Source organism: Schistocerca gregaria, chromosome 8, assembly GCF_023897955.1.
Source record: "Schistocerca gregaria isolate iqSchGreg1 chromosome 8, iqSchGreg1.2, whole genome shotgun sequence".
NCBI lineage: Eukaryota > Metazoa > Arthropoda > Insecta > Orthoptera > Acrididae > Schistocerca > Schistocerca gregaria.
In genome coordinates, this window is record NC_064927.1 from 204,578,592 (window position 1) to 204,597,972 (window position 19,381).

The window sequence follows — 19,381 nt, forward strand, 5'->3', positions numbered from 1 at the left end:
AAGGAAGGAGAAGAAACGACGACATCACACAAATTATGGAAGAATATGATGATTCCAAATTTATATAAAAATTTAGTACTATTACTTTTCAATCTCATGCTTCACAAGCTAGAGCTTATGAATGAAATGTGAAAGGCATTTGATATTGGTACTTCATGAATTATATCCTGTTGTGTTATAAAAATGACCATTTGTGCCAAAACAGTCTCATTTGTTTGGTGTGTATTACAATTGCTGCAATATTAGGCAGGCCTATTTCATTTTGTCTAGTAGACAGTGACAAAATACACGTAATCTGATTGAGAAATCACACCAGTCTTGGTTACTATTTGTATCAACAGTTTTTTCAGTATTAGATAACGACATTTTGAGTTTTCATGTAGCATAACGTTTGACGAACTTTGATGAGATAATGGATTCTTTCCCAGAATCCACGATGTAAAGCTGTAGCAAGATTAGAGAGGAAAAAATGCTAGGTCTTAAGGATTGAAGAAATGTGTACTGTCTTCCTTGTCTCTTGTCTTTTCTGGTTTTATGTATTGTGTATTTAATTTTATGTCGCACAGCAAGTTATTAGCTAATAGTCGATAAAGAGCGCAAATTTTCTGAAGTGTTCTTGTTCTCCCGGTTACAAATAATCCCATCCAGTATTAAGTGTGAGTTTATTTTTTTAAGAGGGTCAGGATGTCAAACTGGCCGACAAGGATCAGGAGAGGCTCCACAGGACATTTTAATTTACACTCTCCTGAATATAGTGTGATGGCATCCATTACAAAACATTACAGATTTGAATTCCACAGAGCGAAATACAGAGACGTGCAATACAAGAGTGCCGTGTGAAGAGGCGTGGCACTGCACTTTGGCACACCTATGACCAAATAACATGACTTACATTTTCTCGAACACATATGTTTTATGTATCAGACTCTTCAGAAAGAAGTGTGCTACAAAATGAACATATTTTTGAAAAGTCGATTTTTAAAATTTTTGGTGTCCTACCTCAAACACTCGAGGGAGAGAAGGGCGCCGCTATCTAGTGTTGCCCGCTTCGGAAATATCGTAGATCAGGGGCTGATACAAAGAGCAGTTTGAGTTGTAGTGGGGGGGTGGGTAGTCTCCACGTGACCCATGCTTACTATTAGTAATTTTGCTGTTCTCTCTTTGTTTATTGCTCTCACATCAAATGAAAACGAAATGAATTTCTGTGACCGGGAGCTGTCAAGTGAATTAAAATACATTCACATAATTACAGAAGGCTAAAATATATTATTAGATCAGGTTGTGAACAGCAAATGGCATGCACTGGCAAACATATGAAATGTGATTTCCTAATCTGCAAAGTGCACATGACACAAACATGTATAATCTGAAAGGGCATGAGTTGTTCTACAGAACTGATGTATCAGATGTTCAAAAGGCGAACAATACAACTATATATGTGCAGTTTCTCAGCAACACTAGCTGCAACAGGGGACAGAAGATGTAGAAATCTTGGGTGTCTTTGCTAGGAACTGGTCACTTTGAAACTGTATCTTGGGAAGTATTTGTCCAGTGTTATTGAAATTTTGATGGGTTGTAACCACATATATTGGTAGTGAAAATCTCAGGTTACAGAATTAACCAGTCACAAATGAAAAGTTCTTATCATTTTCCTAAAATAATTTTTTATCAGCTCAGAATAAATGTATAATGGAAAGCTTGGATTAGTTTTGAAGCTCTCTTTTGTGGATATCATCAGCTGCAACCATTGTGACTGTACAGTGTGATTCTGATTTTGAAAAAAGTTTTATTGGAAAGTGTCTCTGTGTGTGCTGGGATGTGTGATCAGCTTACAGTGCATCAGCTGAGTCAGGCATCTGCCTTCCAGGCACAGTACATTTGCCCCTGTTAGCTGGCCAGGCAGGCAGGATGCGTGGCCTAGCAACCACTAAAGGGTTAAGCTCAAATATTGAAAAGCAATCCCTATGACATAAGTGAAGATCATTAGCATGGTTAATGTTCATATAAGTTTAAAACACATTTTGTATCTGTGAAGTGCTATTGTCTGGAAATTTATGATTTTTTTTATTGATATGCTATCAGTACTTGATACTTACTCTCCTTGCTTGTTGGCAGATATCGTGGCAGAACATAGACACAGTGGGTGACCAGAGTGGCTATGTTTCTGCCATCACTTCTCATTTGAGGCAGACAGTTCCAGTAATCAGAGACAATCTTGTCTCATCTCGAAAATACTTCACTCAGTTCTGTATCAAATTTGCTAAGTGAGTATTTCCATAATTTTATTGATATGACTGGACTAATGCTCATAGTTATTTATGTAGTTAACTGATTAGTTACATAAATGATTTCCATATCACACTAATGATTTGGGCAAATCTGTCATTCTATATTTCTGTGTGTATATCATTTGGAACATGTATATTTAAATGGGACAGAATAGTCAACTTGAAGCAAATAGAGGTAGGTGAAAGATTACCTAAGTATCCAAGTTACTCACTAGCCCTTCCATAAATTAACACTTTTCATTCTCTCCATATTTCTTTTTTCCTCATACGAAGGAAAAAAGATCTATCTCATATTTGTAGCAGGGAAGCTGCCTCTATATTACATGATGAGAAGTTGATCTTTATTGTTAGATTATTTAGTTAGGAAGATACTTATTTAATTCAAAGAATGAAAATGAAAACTGAAGATTAGTACAGAATGCAAAGAAAAAGTGGCAACAGAAGATGAAGGTACATAATGTGTACACACTTATGTCTGTAAATGTTAACGAGTTTGGAAAATTCATAGGCCTTTTCCATCAAAAGAAATTCTTCTTAATCCAGGTTTTGTAATAAAAATATTGATTCAGTACATCCAAATTATTAAATAATTTATTACTGATACAAAATCAGGATAGAATAAACAAAATAAAAATTGATGAAAGGCAGTGTAGTCCAAAATATACAAGTAAAATAGCACATGTTCTTGTGTTTAGAGTTAGAGCAGAATATAGTGATTATTAGTCATTTAAAGTGAAATCAATAACATATGTTCTTCTGTCTCTAGTCACACACACACACACACACACACACACACACACACACACATACACACACACACACACACATGTACGTACACACAGAGAGAGAGAGAGAGAGAGAGAGAGAGAGAGAGAGAGAGACTGCAAAAGTGGTAGCATTTCATTCATCCTGCCCTGCTGTGATTTTCTCTGTTAAAGTTCCTCAGTAACATGAGCCTATGAATTGTTGGTAAGCCACAGTCATAAGGGATGGCGAAAAACTGTATCAACTCAGCAGCTGCAAAAATAAAGTGACAAAATGAAACATATGACAAAAAGTATATAAATTTTGTTGCTGTTTCCCATTTGCAGAGTTATTATGTGCTATTGTCACATAATAGGATTCACTGTCTCCTGTGATTAAGACATGATTTTACACATTAGGTTTCATAATGGAAAACTGCAATTTCCAATGGTAGGTCCCCAGGTAGATTAGTTTGTCTACTACAGTTTGGTGAGATCATTCTAATGAAAAAATAAGAAGTACCTTATGGACAGTTCATTTAATTTAAATAGAGCTGTACTGTTCTCAAATGTTTGTTTCAATACTGTTTTGTATTTCTAGGCATGATCCTGTTGGTGGTAATATGCTTTTGCCTACCTACGACCTTTCAACCTGTGTATGGTGGCCTACAGTTTAATGTAGACTCCAACCATGGAGCAGCTTGTCATTTTCCACATGAACATGTCAATGCCAGATTTGAAAGAAGTAGTAACTGACACGCCTACCCCCCATATCCACAAAAAAGTAGGACTAAGTGTGTAGAGAACCCCAAACCTTTAGATCTGTAATCTGGCACTTACCAACTGAGCCCCATCAGATGTTACGGACCTCAGTAATAATAGGACTACAGGAGATGCAGGATGAGATAATGTACATTGTATACTTCACATAAAATATGTTTGTTGTCCATTGCAAACTATAGAGGAATTGAAAGGGCATTGCGCAGGGGAGGAGGGGGGGGGGGGGGGTTGTTCCTGATCATGAATATCGGGTGAAAATCTGAGATATGGAGAACACATTTTGTTTCCAGAAATTTGTGAGGTTCATTTGCTGGATGATGCAGATTAAATGAGGGATGACACTTCTGTATTTGTATAGGTATTTGCCAATTTAGGGCTCTGTGTAATGTGTATACATAAAAATCTATTGTCAGATATATGTAGAGGGCAGATGCTAATACTAAAAGCTGATTGATTAATCAAGTTTTTAAAGTGTTCAGTTCATCATTCTCAGTACTTCAATTTAATCAAAAACCTTTTTTCAGTGTCTCGAGGGGTGGAGTTATGTGACCCTCTATATCACACTAGCCAAGTTGTCCTCCTATCTTTCAATATAATGTGCAATAATGAAGTTATTTCTCATAATCATAGTTAATGAGAATAAAATCATGCTAATAGACACTGGAGTCTGAAATATTGGAAATAGGGTCTTGTGAAGTTTTGAAACAAAGTCAGTGAATGAAAAACGTCTATGTTATGAACACATATTAGAATGTATTTAGTTGCACATACTGATATATACTTAATTTAAGAAAGGGGAAAAGTTATCCTATGTATATTTGATTGTATATAAATTTGAATTCTGTGTCATGTCCACATTTCCTTTGGCGTTCTTTAATTCATTTTTGCGTCTGCCAGTAACTTTAAGGTTCAGTGTCATCATGGACTGAAATGTCTGGTTAAATTAGAGTGTACTTATACTTCAAAGAATGATTACATAATGCAGAAGCGAGTGTAATTTTTATATCCACCTTTCATGACCCACAAGTGATTGCTTGTCCTGTATTTTGTACTTCGTAGATATGCATAAAACTACATTTTTTATGTGACTGAAATATTCACAGCATCACTTACAGGTCTCTTTTTGTTATTTCAGTTCCTTCATTCCAAAACTAATACATCATATATTTAAATGCAAACCCATAAGCACTGTTGGTGCTGAGCAATTGCTACTAGACACTCACATGCTGAAGACAGTGTTGCTGGATTTGCCCTCCATAGGTTCCCAAGTAAATCGAAAAGCCCCAGCTAGGTGAGTAGAGATCAGTCAGTAGCTATCTGTTGTGACCAAATGTGAAGTCAGGTTCTTTAGTATTTTCTTTTCAGAAAGTCACTAAAATCAGTTTCAATATTTTTCAGTTATGCCAAGATAGTTATTAAGGGAATGACAAAAGCAGAAATGATACTCAAGGTTGTGATGGCACCTAGTGAACCAGCAGCAGCTTTTGTAGATCAGTGCATCAAGCTTCTTCAGGGTGCAGATATTTCAGAGCTACAAAAGATCCTCGATATGAAGGTACTCAAAATATATGTATCTTTGTTGAGGTTTATTTAAAATGTATATATTCATTCAATTTTAATGTAATTTCAAGAATATAAACTTGAACAGTTTGACAGTTATTAGTCTCTCTATGTAAATCGAACTAAAACAACACACACATGAAAGGCAAGATTCAAAATCAGATTCTCCCAAACTGATTGAATGTTGTCATGATCCCTGTTACTCACTTAAGGCAATTGCTGGAATTTTTCCTTTAATGAACAGACATTTATCCTTCTTACCAAATGAGAAAAAAGTATCAGTGGCGTAGTGTGGTTGTAAAGCTTGGGGAGACTCTGTAGTTATTATAGGTATACAAAATAGTATAATAAACAATAATTTAAACAAATGAAACAAAATGCATCAAATAAAACAACAACAGGTACTACTACTACTACTACTACTACTACTACTACCACCACCACCACCACCACCATCACCACCACCACCACCACCACCACCAATAATAATAATAATAATAATAATAATAACTAACTTGTTCAAGAAACAATGACAAATTTGTAGAACTGCAGCAGCAAGAAAAGAAGCACTTATATTTTCTTTTACAAAAGTGCAATGCGTCTGTCTTTTCTTTCCACGAATAAGTCTATAACTCGGTCTACAAAGATCTGATCACTGTATACCTCTCCAAGTAGTGTCTTTTCTGTTACTAACGTGCTCAAACATGACAGCTGGATGTTGGACATTGAATTCCTTAAATAATTCTTCACTTGTTCAAGAGCACTCGTGCTTCGTTCACTGCTTGCTGTAGTTGCGGGTAGGGTCAAAACCAAACGTAGGAACTGCGTTGTTTCTTCATAAAGGGAGTCTAAATCATTGTTGACAATGTACTTTAAGAGGATTTTTGGAGATAAGTGTTTTTTCTCATCACCGTTTATGTTACACAGATCATTTTCAAGTTGTTCTTTTTTGGAAATAGGGTACTGTTCTAATAATTGAAGTAGTTTCAACTTTGGGAATTCTTTTTTATAGTTAAGGAAATACTTTTTGTTCAAAGGTTCAACAAACTGAATTTGGGGAAAGTCTTGAAACCTTCTTTCCATCTGAACAATTTGCAAACCCAATATGTTGTAAGTTAATGCCCTGAGAGATGTTTTTTGACTGTCACAGAATGATAAGTTGCCATTCAAACACAAGCTGCATTTAATGCATTCATCAACAAATGTTTCCGTTCTTAACTGTTGTAAGATTCTCAAAACATTTCTTATTTCGTCGTGGCAAGCAGTTATACTGGCATATTTTGACTGAAGAACATTAAAGAGGTCATCAACATAAACGACGCACCCTCGGTAGAAGCAAAGGAAGTAGACAACGTAGGATCGTCCACCTGCTGTTTCATTCCCACAGCACAGCTCAAAGATTCTGGATCCCACTGAAAGTCTGTATCGTGAAATATATAATTAAAAACACTATATAGCCCTGAGAAATGACTAGATGTTTTTGATACTGCCCTGGAACGAAAGTACCAGCGAGTGTTACTTGCATGTGGCAGTTTAAATCCTTTCTCAGTCAGCAATAGAGTTCGTTTTGATGATTTGCTAAAAAATGAATGGAATGCAGTAAGTTCACTTACTAACATGCATACTTGTAGTATGATTTTGGAGGCATGTAACAGTACCAATTTCAGTTGGTGTGCGTAACAATGAATAAACAGAGCATAGGGACAGAACTGCTTCACCAATTGTTGTAGTCCTCTTTCTCTGATCGCCATTACTGAAGCGCCTTCATATATTTGACCAACCACTTTTCCTTCCACATTCCGTTCTTCTAGTACTGCATGAATATGACAGATGGTCTCGGAGTAACTGCTCTCCTTGAGCTAGTAAATCCAACAATTCCAGATAGTTACTTTTGTTGCTGGAGGATTCGTCTTCTCGATGGCCGCGAAAGGCTAGTTCTTGTTTACAAAGAAATACAGTTGCGTGAATAAGACGAGCTAATATTCTCCTGCTGGATGCAACTTGTTTGTTGTATTATATTGCTGTCATACGGCGGTTTCAGAAAGGGCGTGCTCAATTCAGATTTGCCCAATAACTTAAACTTTTCTTTGTTCGGCAGGTGACGCTTTGATGTCTGATGCTTTTGTGCTTTCCTGTCAAAGTTCTTTATTGTACAAATGCCCTCATTGCATCATACCTTTTCACCTTCAAACAGAAGACATATATAACAATATAATCTGTTATTAACTACATTCGCAGTCAGCCTAGCATACTTTTCGTACCAGGCCGTCTGAAAAGTGCATTTCTGTTTGGCTTCACTTAAAACTACACAGCGTATAGGAGTAGGTTGTTTGTCCTTCAATTCGTTCGTTAATGTAGAAAAAGGAGTTCTTAATAAAAATTCTATAGGTGTTCAGTTGCTGGCTCACTCATGTGCGACACAACGAAAATATGCACTAAAACCAGACAAGAATGACTATGAACACAAACCACGCGACTGTTCACTTCCATGTTAAAAGCCAGCATAGAAGCGGCAGAGAGTAGTCTCGATACCTGCTAGCAAGTGCAGTGCACCGGCCTTCGTGGAAGAGGGGAAGTGGAGGGGACGCAGGCCCACATAGCCAAGTAAGAGAAGGGAGGCAGAGACTGAGAGCAGTTGAGTCTCAAGCAAGCAGACACACCAATACTCAGGGTGCGACGGCGCGGGCTACAAAACTGATGTCTTCGCACATTTAGTGCTCTTAGTAGAAAGTTGTTTTCATTTTTGTTTTGAATTACTATTGCATCTTTTTTAACAACGAATACAGGGGAGACTTAAGTCTCAAAGTCTCCCCTCACACTACGCCACTGAAAAGTATTAGCTATTTTTATTCCTCAGTGCACCCTTGATTTATTCGCAATTTGTTTTTCGCTTTTAATGGGAAAAAATGGAAAGTATATAATGTATAGGATAATCAAGGGAGATTTAAAAGTACTCTTTACTGTTTCTGAATGTTCAAACATCTGATCATATTCATTGGTTAAAGCCATTGCCTTCAGGTGTCAATGACACAACTAGAACACTGTCAGTTCTCCTTGGCAGATGGAAACCTACACAAATGATGCTCCTAATAATTCATGTAAATTATAAGAAGTTACTTTTGTTCTCTGCAGAGTACTTTGTCTTCCACAAGTAATGTTTACTGCAGTGAATTGCATTGAAAATTGTGTATTATATTATCGTACTATTTGTTCCACATTCTGCATGATACATTTTTATTAGGCATTTACAAATGGGAGTCATGTGTTTCCATTGGGTTGATGGAGTTGGTATCTTCCCCATTAAAAATTACATGGTAGTGTTTGCAGTGAACTATTGTTTTCATTATGTTGCTCCATGTCAGTTTGTTGCCAACAGATACTCATCCAGATTTGTTTAACCTAGTTTGGAACATTGTTTTCTTTTAAGAAAGTAATCTTTTATAGATTTCCTTTGCCTTTGCAAGCAAAAAAAATGTTGTAGACAGTGAAAAACATTTTATTTTGAGTGTTCATTTTGGGAATAAGCAAATCCATTGGGGGGGGGGGGGGGGGGGCGGCACAAATAAAAACATAGCATTTAAATTATATATACAGACCATCCAACACAAAGGCCTGATTTCTATTACTAGTTCTTGCTCCCTAATATGCAACAGATTGCACTAAACAGATGACATAAGCAAATGCGGCAGACCGTATAACTGAATCTAATTGGGTTACCATGTACATAGTGTTTTGCTCCATGTACTCCAAAATATAATTCCATTGACTCAGGCACTGACAAATTTATGTCCGCATAGCAACAATTCTTTCATCTGTCATTCAGTAATTGCTACAGAGGCTAGAATATGTGGAATTTATTACATAGATCTATATTATTTTTTGAAATATGTAAGTTTCTCAAAATTAGCGGAAACCTGTTCTATACTATAACATAAGAAATAGACTCATTCTGACAGTAGTAACTCTTCGTTTTAGGAAATGGACAATAATCAAGATATGAATAAAATTGTGAAAAATACTTTCAGTTCATTTGCAATAACATCTACTATTGCATTCTTAATTTTTGAAGTGTACTGGTTTGCATAAGAAGCAGTCATGGACAGAAGGTCATCATCAAAGACAAATTAAAATAATTCAACACTAACCTAGATTTTTCATAAATTAAAGCTAAGTCTCTTCCTTAGTTAGCCATCGTGCCAATAATATATTACTTCTTGTGCAAACAATTCTTTTGTCTTAATTTGTTTTACGTACCAGATCAGAGGGTTCAGCAGAAGCACTATCAGTTTCTTTCAAATTATTATTTTTACTGATAGCTCTATATCAGCTGCTTAATCTTAAATGTCATTGAGGAAATTTCAAGTAGTGATTATTTTTGCTGTGCATCCCACTGTAGTTATTGTACCTTTTACTATGATTATTTCTGACAAGAGATGGTCTTCTTCACTATTACTGTCTCCCCCCTAGAATTCTTCAGTTTTAGAGGATCTATAAAGACAACTGCTCTGAGCAAGTGAGGACTGTCCTCTGCAGTTTCACATAGTCCATCAAAATCTATCAGAAATCAGTGAAAAAAATGCTCCCACCTGAGATTTGTTCCAAAACTGTAAATCTGTGACCATAAACTATGAGTTCATAAAATTAATACACTTTAATTGGGAAGATTTGCTCATATTGTCCAATAAATTTCACATACACAGAAAATGATTCATAAAAGGGCAACTGTTTACTTATGATGCACTGAAATAATGTTCAACAACATTATGTTCTTGCATTCATATGGAATAATGAAACAACTGCATCATTCGCTAAAGAAGGAATTGTTAATTTGGTAATTGATGGTAGTTTGGGGGGCAAGATAGATAGATAAATAGATAGATAGAGAGAGAGAGAGAGAGAGAGAGAGAGAGAGAGAAAGAGAGAGAGAGAGAGAGAGAATCAAGGTTTAATATCCAGAGATGAAAAGGCTTGCATAAAAATAGACCTGTATGGAGAGTTACATCAAACCAGTCTTTGGACTGAAGACTACAACAGCAAAATTGTGAGTAAATAGAGGAAACACACATTGCTGTTGTATTACACTATGGACAACAAATCACTGGAAGCAGCATAACTGTAATAAGCATAAAGTTTGGAACTACTTGTGTGACTGCAAACAGTAACACAAGATTTTCCGCCATGGTATTAGTTTTATCTGCGATGTTTTATGATTTTAAATTATTATGGCAGTGGTACTGTGGAGCAATTTTAGTTGTTATTATGTGAAACATTAAAACATCTTTACAGGTATGTTTGATGAATCATAAAATACTAGTCTAATTTATCATCTTGGTACCAGTAAATGAACGTGGTGAATTCTGCTTCACATTGTCCTTCATGAAACTTTCGGTGCAGTGTCCAATGTCCTCTTGCTCTGTTTCATGCACTCCTCCTCAGAAAAATGGAAAGAAAAAGGGTGCTACTAAGTGCCTCTCTTTAGTATGGCATATTTGTGTAGTTTATTTGGCCACATTGCCCACATCTGTACGTGACACATTATTAAAGGAAACGTGTATGGTACATATGTACATTCACTAATGTTCAAACAGAGGAAGCACATCTTACATCACTCACTCACCTTTTCACAGTACATGGGCTGCAACAGCTCACTGTCTGCACCTCAACAGACTATATATGAAAGTGTTAACTACAAAGGTAGCAAGGTGAGTTCCTAATAACTTCCCACAAAGTCAAAAATACTCAAAGTGTGCTCTGAAATTCTTTCAGTGAACTAACTATTTGACAGTGGTTAATCACTTATGTGTTGCCAGAACTAATTCTTCATTATTGATTATTGTATGAGTAAGTTCTGAATATTTTGCAACTTAGTACTGCAAGAGAGTTTAAAATTACTGGCATCATATTGTCTATCTACACATTTACACGCAAGAAGCACATTTCATTTTAGTAATGTTACTTAGTTACTCAGTGATACAGTTGTGAGTACCTTCATGATAATTCATTTTTGCAGGTACATAAAAATGGTGGGCAATAACACTTATCATTTGTTAATGAAAACAGTACACTTTTATGAAAATATAGTACTTTTGGCCAGTTCTTCATTTAAAAAAAGAAGCATTACCACCTTCTGCATAAAGCGAATACATTGTGTTCTGGCACTGTCTAACACTTAACGTGGGTTCCAACACACACTGACTGCTCGTGTCAGTGCTGGCAACAATGATGAGCTCCAACAGCAACAGCAACAACACATCAAATTAGATTACAAGTGTCAGTGTGCTAGAGGTGGCCAAAAATAACTTTACTGATAGAGATAGGCCGTTATTCAGAAGTAGCAGCTACTGTAATAACCACTCATATGTTACTACCAATTATTTTAATAACTGCCAATAGTGTGTGATGCCATCTGTTTACTAAAGAGCATTCTGTCCTTTCATATTATCTGAGATCTGACCAGCAGAAGGACGAACCACCCAGTAGATACTCTGCTAATAACTGCGAGACTGCGTGCCATATTTTTATCAGAGTGTGTACCACACTTCCATGCTATCTAACGACATAGAGTGACCATGAGGAAGTCACGGGCTACCACTGCAGGTAACCTGGAAGCTGGTAACTGTGTCCTGGACTCCAGCAGGTATTAGCAGACAATGATATGCAGGGTGGATAGATATTAGAGTTGAATGAACATTTGATTACTTCTGCAGAAACAACCACTGGTTACCAGGGAGTTCCACTGAGTATACAAATAACTGGATTGTTATTGCCCTTAAAGTCTTCCAGATGATGCCATTCATGCAGCTGCCTTTAATCTGAATGCAGTAGCTCTCAGCTTGGTGCCACACACCATAATCAGCTTGCACAACTACCAACCCCCCCCCCCCCCCCCCCACAAAAAAAAAGTTAAATAATTTAATGTATGCTTTACGGATTCAACTGTAGGACCACAAAAAATAAAAAAAAATGTTAGTTAACAAAAAAAAGTTTCAAAATGAACTGTTCCCTGGACACTGTCAGTCGACTACTTTAAGATACTGTTCTTCAAAAAAGCCTAGAGATTAAGTGACAAAAGTGAAATTCCTAACCCAAAAGATATTTATTGGAGAAAAAAGTCTGAGTTTGTATGTACATGAGCTGAGGGAAATCTAGCAGCACACATTTCGTGGACACTCAAGAGTTAACAGTACTCCTGTCTGGGAAATTTGATAGTAAAAATAACTGACAGTTATAAATATTTATTAAAAGTAACTGGTATAAAAAATATAACTGTAACCGTGATAACTGATACTCTGAAATAACTATTTGGTCCAACTCTACAGTCTGCTACTTAAATGTTCAGATACCATATAAAAGTGGGACGATGGTGTGCTCAGTGTATGGATAGTATACACAAATTAAATGTGACCAAAACGAGTGTAACTATGAAAAGTGAGTAAATCATTGAGAAGATAGTAACCTTATAAAAGTGGTGTTTGGAAAGTGATGTTGCCCTTTTTGTAAATTTGGCATCCTAATAGTAACCCCAATAGTTAAGATAGTTTATTACAATTTTAAGTAAAGTCTATCCTGACAGCTACAGGACTCATCTGGATAAGCATGCCACAGTCTAACATCTTGAACGACTTAAAGTGGTGAAGTATGTGTGTAAACTCCCACTTTTTTAATGATACGACTTACTTGAAATGGTCAACCGACTTTCCTAGCTGGTTAGCTTGCTGCTGCAAACTCACTTTCTCTTCTTCTTCGCAGTATATTGCTGGGAAAAGGAATTTATCAAGACTCTGTCTACTTAAAAAATAAGTAACATACACACTTTCTTTTGCTTCACTTAATGACATATATTTAAACATCAACATTTTACTAATCTCACTCTCCACATGAATAAATACTGTTAAGTAAGTCTCCTTGCATATCCAAATCTTAGAAACACCGTTACATTTACAACAAAGTTGGCTTGCTAACCATAACTCTATTATACAGAAATCATACACCTGTCTTGCCTCTGGCAAGTTCAGGTTAAAAGTTACTAAAAATCGTTTTCCACTCAATTGTTCTTTCATCACTAACAATAGTCATAGATAAACAATAGCACAGATTACCACAGAAGTTCCTTGGTTCTGCCATGCCCTTTCGTTACGACTTCCATGGCGCGACCGACAAGTACTTGTCGGTGCTTCGACCGCTGTGTCTACCGTCTTCTACAACAAACTTCAAACCTGCACACGCAGACACGTGACGCACAGTAGATGGGGTTCCTTTCTCCCAGTCACGCCTAAAATATCGTGTGTTCGAGATAGTGAAAGGCTGAGTGATTTTAGAATTTGTGCAGGAATTCTCGAAACACTAAACATTCCCTCCCCCTCCCCCCCCCCCCCCTTCAGATCGTACACGATATATTTTATACATAATCATTACGTACATAGCATCACTCACAACAACACTCTTTCCATATTTCTAATCATAAACTGCAGGTGTACATGACACTTGTGTATTCTATTTTCTGTTTCTATCCTCTGTACTACTTTTTCTTTAGTATGTTCTAGTTTCATTGTCAGTTGCAGTTCGGAAGAACTCTGGGGAACATGAAAGTGTTCCTTTCGACACTCGTAAACTTACATAAAAAATATAAATGCTTGTGGTACATAGAATGCAAACTTTCCAGAATAATCCATAGAAAATTTTGTGACTTCTGTCACGATATTGTCCCTTTCCCCTAGGATCAGTACCTATACCTTGCCTATGGGTTGACCATATGAGAGCACTTCCTCTTTCCATTTTGCTAGGTGCGTCCCTTTATAGAACGTTCCTGTTTCTTGGGCCACAGGTCGTCCTATCTCCCTGTAGGTACACCTACCCTATATACGTAACAAATGCCACGTACGCCCCCTCGTCATCCTTTCTGAGTAGGTCTCATGGTTCATTATTCCTTTATACGTTGCTATGCATACTATAATTAAGTATTTTCTGGTAAAGTTACAAATCTTCTCTGCACTTCGCATATACTTCTTAATACTTCACCTAATCTGTACAGTTCTCCTCTACTTATCAACTTCTATACTTCCAGTAGATACCATGTCTGTATACACTATACAGTATATAATATGCTTACATTGGCTGTTGAAGTCCCACTATCCTACAGCTCCTCACTTTATCAGAGTATTTATTATACTGACTTTTCTTAAATGACTATCACAATCAGTTCCACTCTTGTTTGTGTTCTTTTTCTTTGCTCACGCCTCCTTCTCATGTATACTCGATGTAGAATCATCCTAGTTTTTAGATACTTATGTATATACGTAGAACTGTCCTAGTTCACACACACACACACACACACACACACACACACACACACACATATATATTTGTAATTTGTAAGGAACTTCATGAGGGTAATTTCCTAATACATACTTACCTGTTTACACATGGCAACCTTTCATGTTATCTGGGAAAATGTATGCAACTATACTTTGATATTTTATTTGCAATGTTTACTCTTGAGTGATGCTAAATTTTTGAAGAAACTGTATAACATTCACTATTAATTTAATTAAATAATTTTAATTAATAATATCTGCGCAGAAATATGGGATGGCAATCGTAGCACATTTATTTACACACTGTACTGTATAAAATACACATTTTATTAACAGACTCAATGAGGGAAGATCAATTTAAGTTGATATCTTAGACTATAAGAGAGAACCAACACAACAACTTGATGGTAATTGTACAGATGACATTGAAAAACAAGCAGGAGGCACTTGAAGACATCTAACTTGGGAAGATCAAAATGCTGGTAGAGTTCTGGACATAGCATTTTCCAGCAGTGTATGTCCAATGGATGATGATGATGATGATGATGATAATGATAATTCACAAAATGTCCCTGATGGTAGAAACAGATAATTGTGAGCACATACAGAAGCTTGTTGTTGGGGCAAATGATTATGAAACCCTCTACATATGCAGTAGTGCTAATATCTCTGGCACACACGCATCCACAAAGCTCTCACTAAGTTAAGTGATTAATATTAAAATGAGTGCTAATTTAGTTAATATTACATTTTAGACTAGTGCATTTACTTCTTCACTACACAGTCTATTGAAGGTTTCACTTTTCTGAGCGTATTTAGATTGAAAAGAAAGTATTTCGTAAAGGCCGATAGTCGTTAGTTTTGTTTACATTTTTAGGCATAAATTTTGGGCAAGTGTACATCTTTATTTTTTTGACCAGACTAGTGGTACAAAGTTAAATTAATTCGTATCTGTCATACGGACTTTAGGTAGTTAATTAGAAATTTTGAAAGTAAGTTTAAAAGTTTGTTTACATTAGTACAGACTACGAAACTTCAGTGATCTTGTGCCAAGTTATTCTCTGCTTTTGTGTAAATTTTTCTATCAAACCATGTGTGACAAATGTGGTGGTTGCCATAGAAATTTGATGGAGGGCATGTTCTGTGAAGACTGTAGGTTATAGTTTCATTGGGGAGAATGTAGCGGCAAGGAAACGGGGGTAGATAATGAGGCTCTCCTATGGCAATGTAGGTTATCTAGAAAGGACAAAAAAAAAAAATTGCCGAACAGGAGGCAAAGATTTGTGCCCTTAAAGTTGAATAAGAAGACGCGAATTTGGAATTATGTAGGCCAAGGAAGGAAAAAGAGATGGGGTGCTGGTGAAAGGTAGCAAGCAAAGGGTAAAAAAGGGAAATTGTTGAAAAAACTTTAAAAATTCTGTTAATAAATCAGTTTGGCCTGCTATCCAAAGTAGCGGAGTAAGGGCCTCATCCAGATGTAGCTGAATGTAGGTTGAAGCAGAATAGTAGCTTTAAAAAAAAAAAGACAGGTCGGGATCAAACCATAATAGGAAAAAAAGAATTCTGCTTCTAGGTAGCAGTCATGGGAGGGGTGTAGGCCAGCAGCTTCAAGAGAAATTAGTTGAAGGGTACCAGGTCACAAATTTTGTGAAACCAATTGCTAGCCTTAGCTAGGTGACAGCTGTACAGCGACTTTGAGAAGGAAGATCAGGTAATTATAGTTGGGGGAGCAGGAAACAGCCTGACCATGAATCCAAGATATAGTATTAGGAGTGACCTGGACAAAATAGGAGCAGAAACTGATCACACAAATGTTGGTTTTGTGGAGGTATTTCAGTGCCATGATCAGCCCTGGGTAAACACTGCTGTAAGGCATGTTAACACTGAGCTGAACAGGATGCCCCCAGACACCAGCAAAATCTCACATGAGTGTTGTTCTAGTTGATGCTATTGGTAGGTGGGGATACACTACACATGGCCTGCACCTAAATAATAAGGGGAAAGATATGTTAGCTTCTCTGTTAGCAGGGGGGCCACAGTCTCACCAGGGATGATACCTGTAGTTAACAGGACCAGGCAGACAAATTTTTTAGGTTAAAGCCAAAGTCCAGAAAGACAATAATCAAGAAAAATATAATAAAAGAAGCTTCATCTACAGGAACTAGGGATAAAGCTAAGGGTAGTATCAATTTACTTTATCAAAGTATCAGGGGAATAAAAAATAAAGTAGATGAGCTGATACTGTGTTTAAATTATCTCAAAAATAAGAATGAGATTGATATACTTTGTCTGTCTGATCACCATTTAACTGTGGGGATGGAAAGTGTCAGTATAAATGGGTACAATTTAGCATCTTACACTTGCAGATCTAGCATGCATAAAGGAGGAGTTGCCATTTACACAAAACAAGGGTATAAGTACAAAACAGTAGACATAAGCAAATTTTGTGTTGATCAGCACTCTGAAGTTTGTGCATGAGAATTACAACTAGATAATGTAGTGTTGATATTAGAAACAGTGTACAGGTTCCCATTAGGAGATTAGGAGCTATTGACTCCCTATTATGCTGTCTGTCAGACAAAAAGAAGTTATTAATCGGTGATGATTTCATTGTAAACTTTCTAAGCAATTCTGATAGGAAAAGTGAAGTGTTATTAATGTCACATGACTTAGAATCAGTGATTAATTTCGCTATACGTATAGCTCAAGACAGTAGCACTCTAATAGATAATGTATTTGTGCAACAAGAGGATGTAAAGCTAACACATGATTTCCCTGTGATAAATGGATTATCAGACCATGATGCACAACTGATTAACTTACAAAGATAAGCAGGGTGTACAGTACAGAAACCATTAAGTAAAAGTGTAAGGCTGGTCAACCCGGTGTCTGTAGAGCATTTCAGAGAAAGTTTAAGACATGTTAATTGAGGAGCTGTATATAATGAGCCAAATGCCAATAATTAATGCAACATATTTCTTGATAAATTTATATCCCTTTTTGAACACTGTTGCCCAAAAAAAAAAGACTAAATGTAACACCAAACAGTTTTCAAAAAAAACCTTGGATCACTACAGTTATTAAAGTGTCTTCAGAAAGGAAAAGAAAATTGCGTGAGGCAGCAAGAATTAGTAAAGACGAGATGAAGTTAACAACTCGGGCGATAAAATAAAATCAGTATGGAATTTTGTTAGAAGGGAGATAGGAAAAGTAACCACTGGGGTAGGTAGTATTACTACACTCCTGGAAATTGAAATAAGAACACCGTGAATTCATTTTCCCAGGAAGGGGAAACTTTATTGACACATTCCTGGGGTCAGATACATCACATGATCACACTGACAGAACCACAGGCACATAGACACAGGCAACAGAGCATGCACAATGTCGGCACTAGTACAGTGTATATCCACCTTTCGCAGCAATGCAGGCTGCTATTCTCCCATGGAGACGATCGTAGAGATGCTGGATGTAGTCCTGTGGAACGGCTTGCCATGCCATTTCCACCTGGCGCCTCAGTTGGACCAGCGTTCGTGCTGGACGTGCAGACCGCGTGAGACGACGCTTCATCCAGTCCCAAACATGCTCAATGGGGGACAGATCTGGAGATCTTGCTGGCCAGGGTAGTTGACTTACACCTTCTAGAGCACGTTGGGTGGCACGGGATACATGCGGACATGCATTGTCCTGTTGGAACAGCAAGTTCCCTTGCCGATCTAGGAATGGTAGAACGATGGGTTCGATGGCGGTTTGGATGTACCGTGCACTGTTCAGTGTCCCCTCGACGATCACCAGAGGTGTACGGCCAGTGTAGGAGATCGCTCCCCACACCATGATGCCGGGTGTTGGCCCTGTGTGCCTCGGTCGTATGCAGTCCTGATTGTGGCGCTCACCTGCACGGCGCCAAACACCCATACGACCATCATTGGAACCAAGGCAGAAGCCACTCTCATCGCTGAAGACGACACGTCTCCATTCGTCCCTCCATTCACGCCTGTCGTGACACCACTGGAGGCGGGCTGCACGATGTTGGGGCGTGAGCGGAAGACGGCCTAACGGTGTGCGGGACCGTAGCCCAGCTTCATGGAGACGGTTGCGAATGGTCCTCTCCGATACCCCAGGAGCAACAGTATCCCTAATTTGCTGGGAAGTGGCGGTGCGGTCCCCTACGGCACTGCGTAGGATCCTGCGGTCTTGGCGTGCATCCGTGCGTCGCTGCGGTCCGGTCCCAGGTCGACGGGCACGTGCACCTTCCGCCGACCACTGGCGACAACATCGATGTACTGTGGAGACCTCACGCCCCACGTGTTGAGCGATTCGGCGGTACGTCCACCCGGCCTCCCGCATGCCCACTATACGCCCTCGCTCAAAGTCCGTCAACTGCACATACGGTTCACGTCCACGCTGTCGCAGCATGCTACCAGTGTTAAAGACTGCGATGGAGCTCCGTATGCCACGGCAAACTGGCTGACACTGACGGCGGCGGTGCACAAATGCTGCGCAGCTAGCGCCATTCGACGGCCAACACCGCGGTTCCTGGTGTGTCCGCTGTGCCGTGCATGTGATCATTGCTTGTACAGCCCTCTCGCAGTGTCCGGAGCAAGTATGGTGGGTCTGACATACCGGTGTCAATGTGTTCTTTTTTCCATTTCCAGGAGTGTATTAAGTAGAACGATAACATTCTAGCCAACAGTAT

The 19,381-nt window shown here is 38.0% G+C and overlaps 1 protein-coding gene across 1 annotated transcript in view; it reads left to right on the forward strand.

Annotated features, from left to right (window-relative positions):
- LOC126284133 (vacuolar protein sorting-associated protein 53 homolog) overlaps positions 1-19,381 on the forward strand; it is a 150,136-nt gene that overhangs the window by 119,711 nt on the left and 11,044 nt on the right. Inside the window, exons 13-15 of the mRNA XM_049982844.1 lie at positions 2,116-2,264; positions 4,947-5,102; positions 5,210-5,366. Coding sequence (XP_049838801.1) covers positions 2,116-2,264; positions 4,947-5,102; positions 5,210-5,366 — 462 coding nt within the window. The remainder of the gene's footprint in view (positions 1-2,115; positions 2,265-4,946; positions 5,103-5,209; positions 5,367-19,381) is intronic.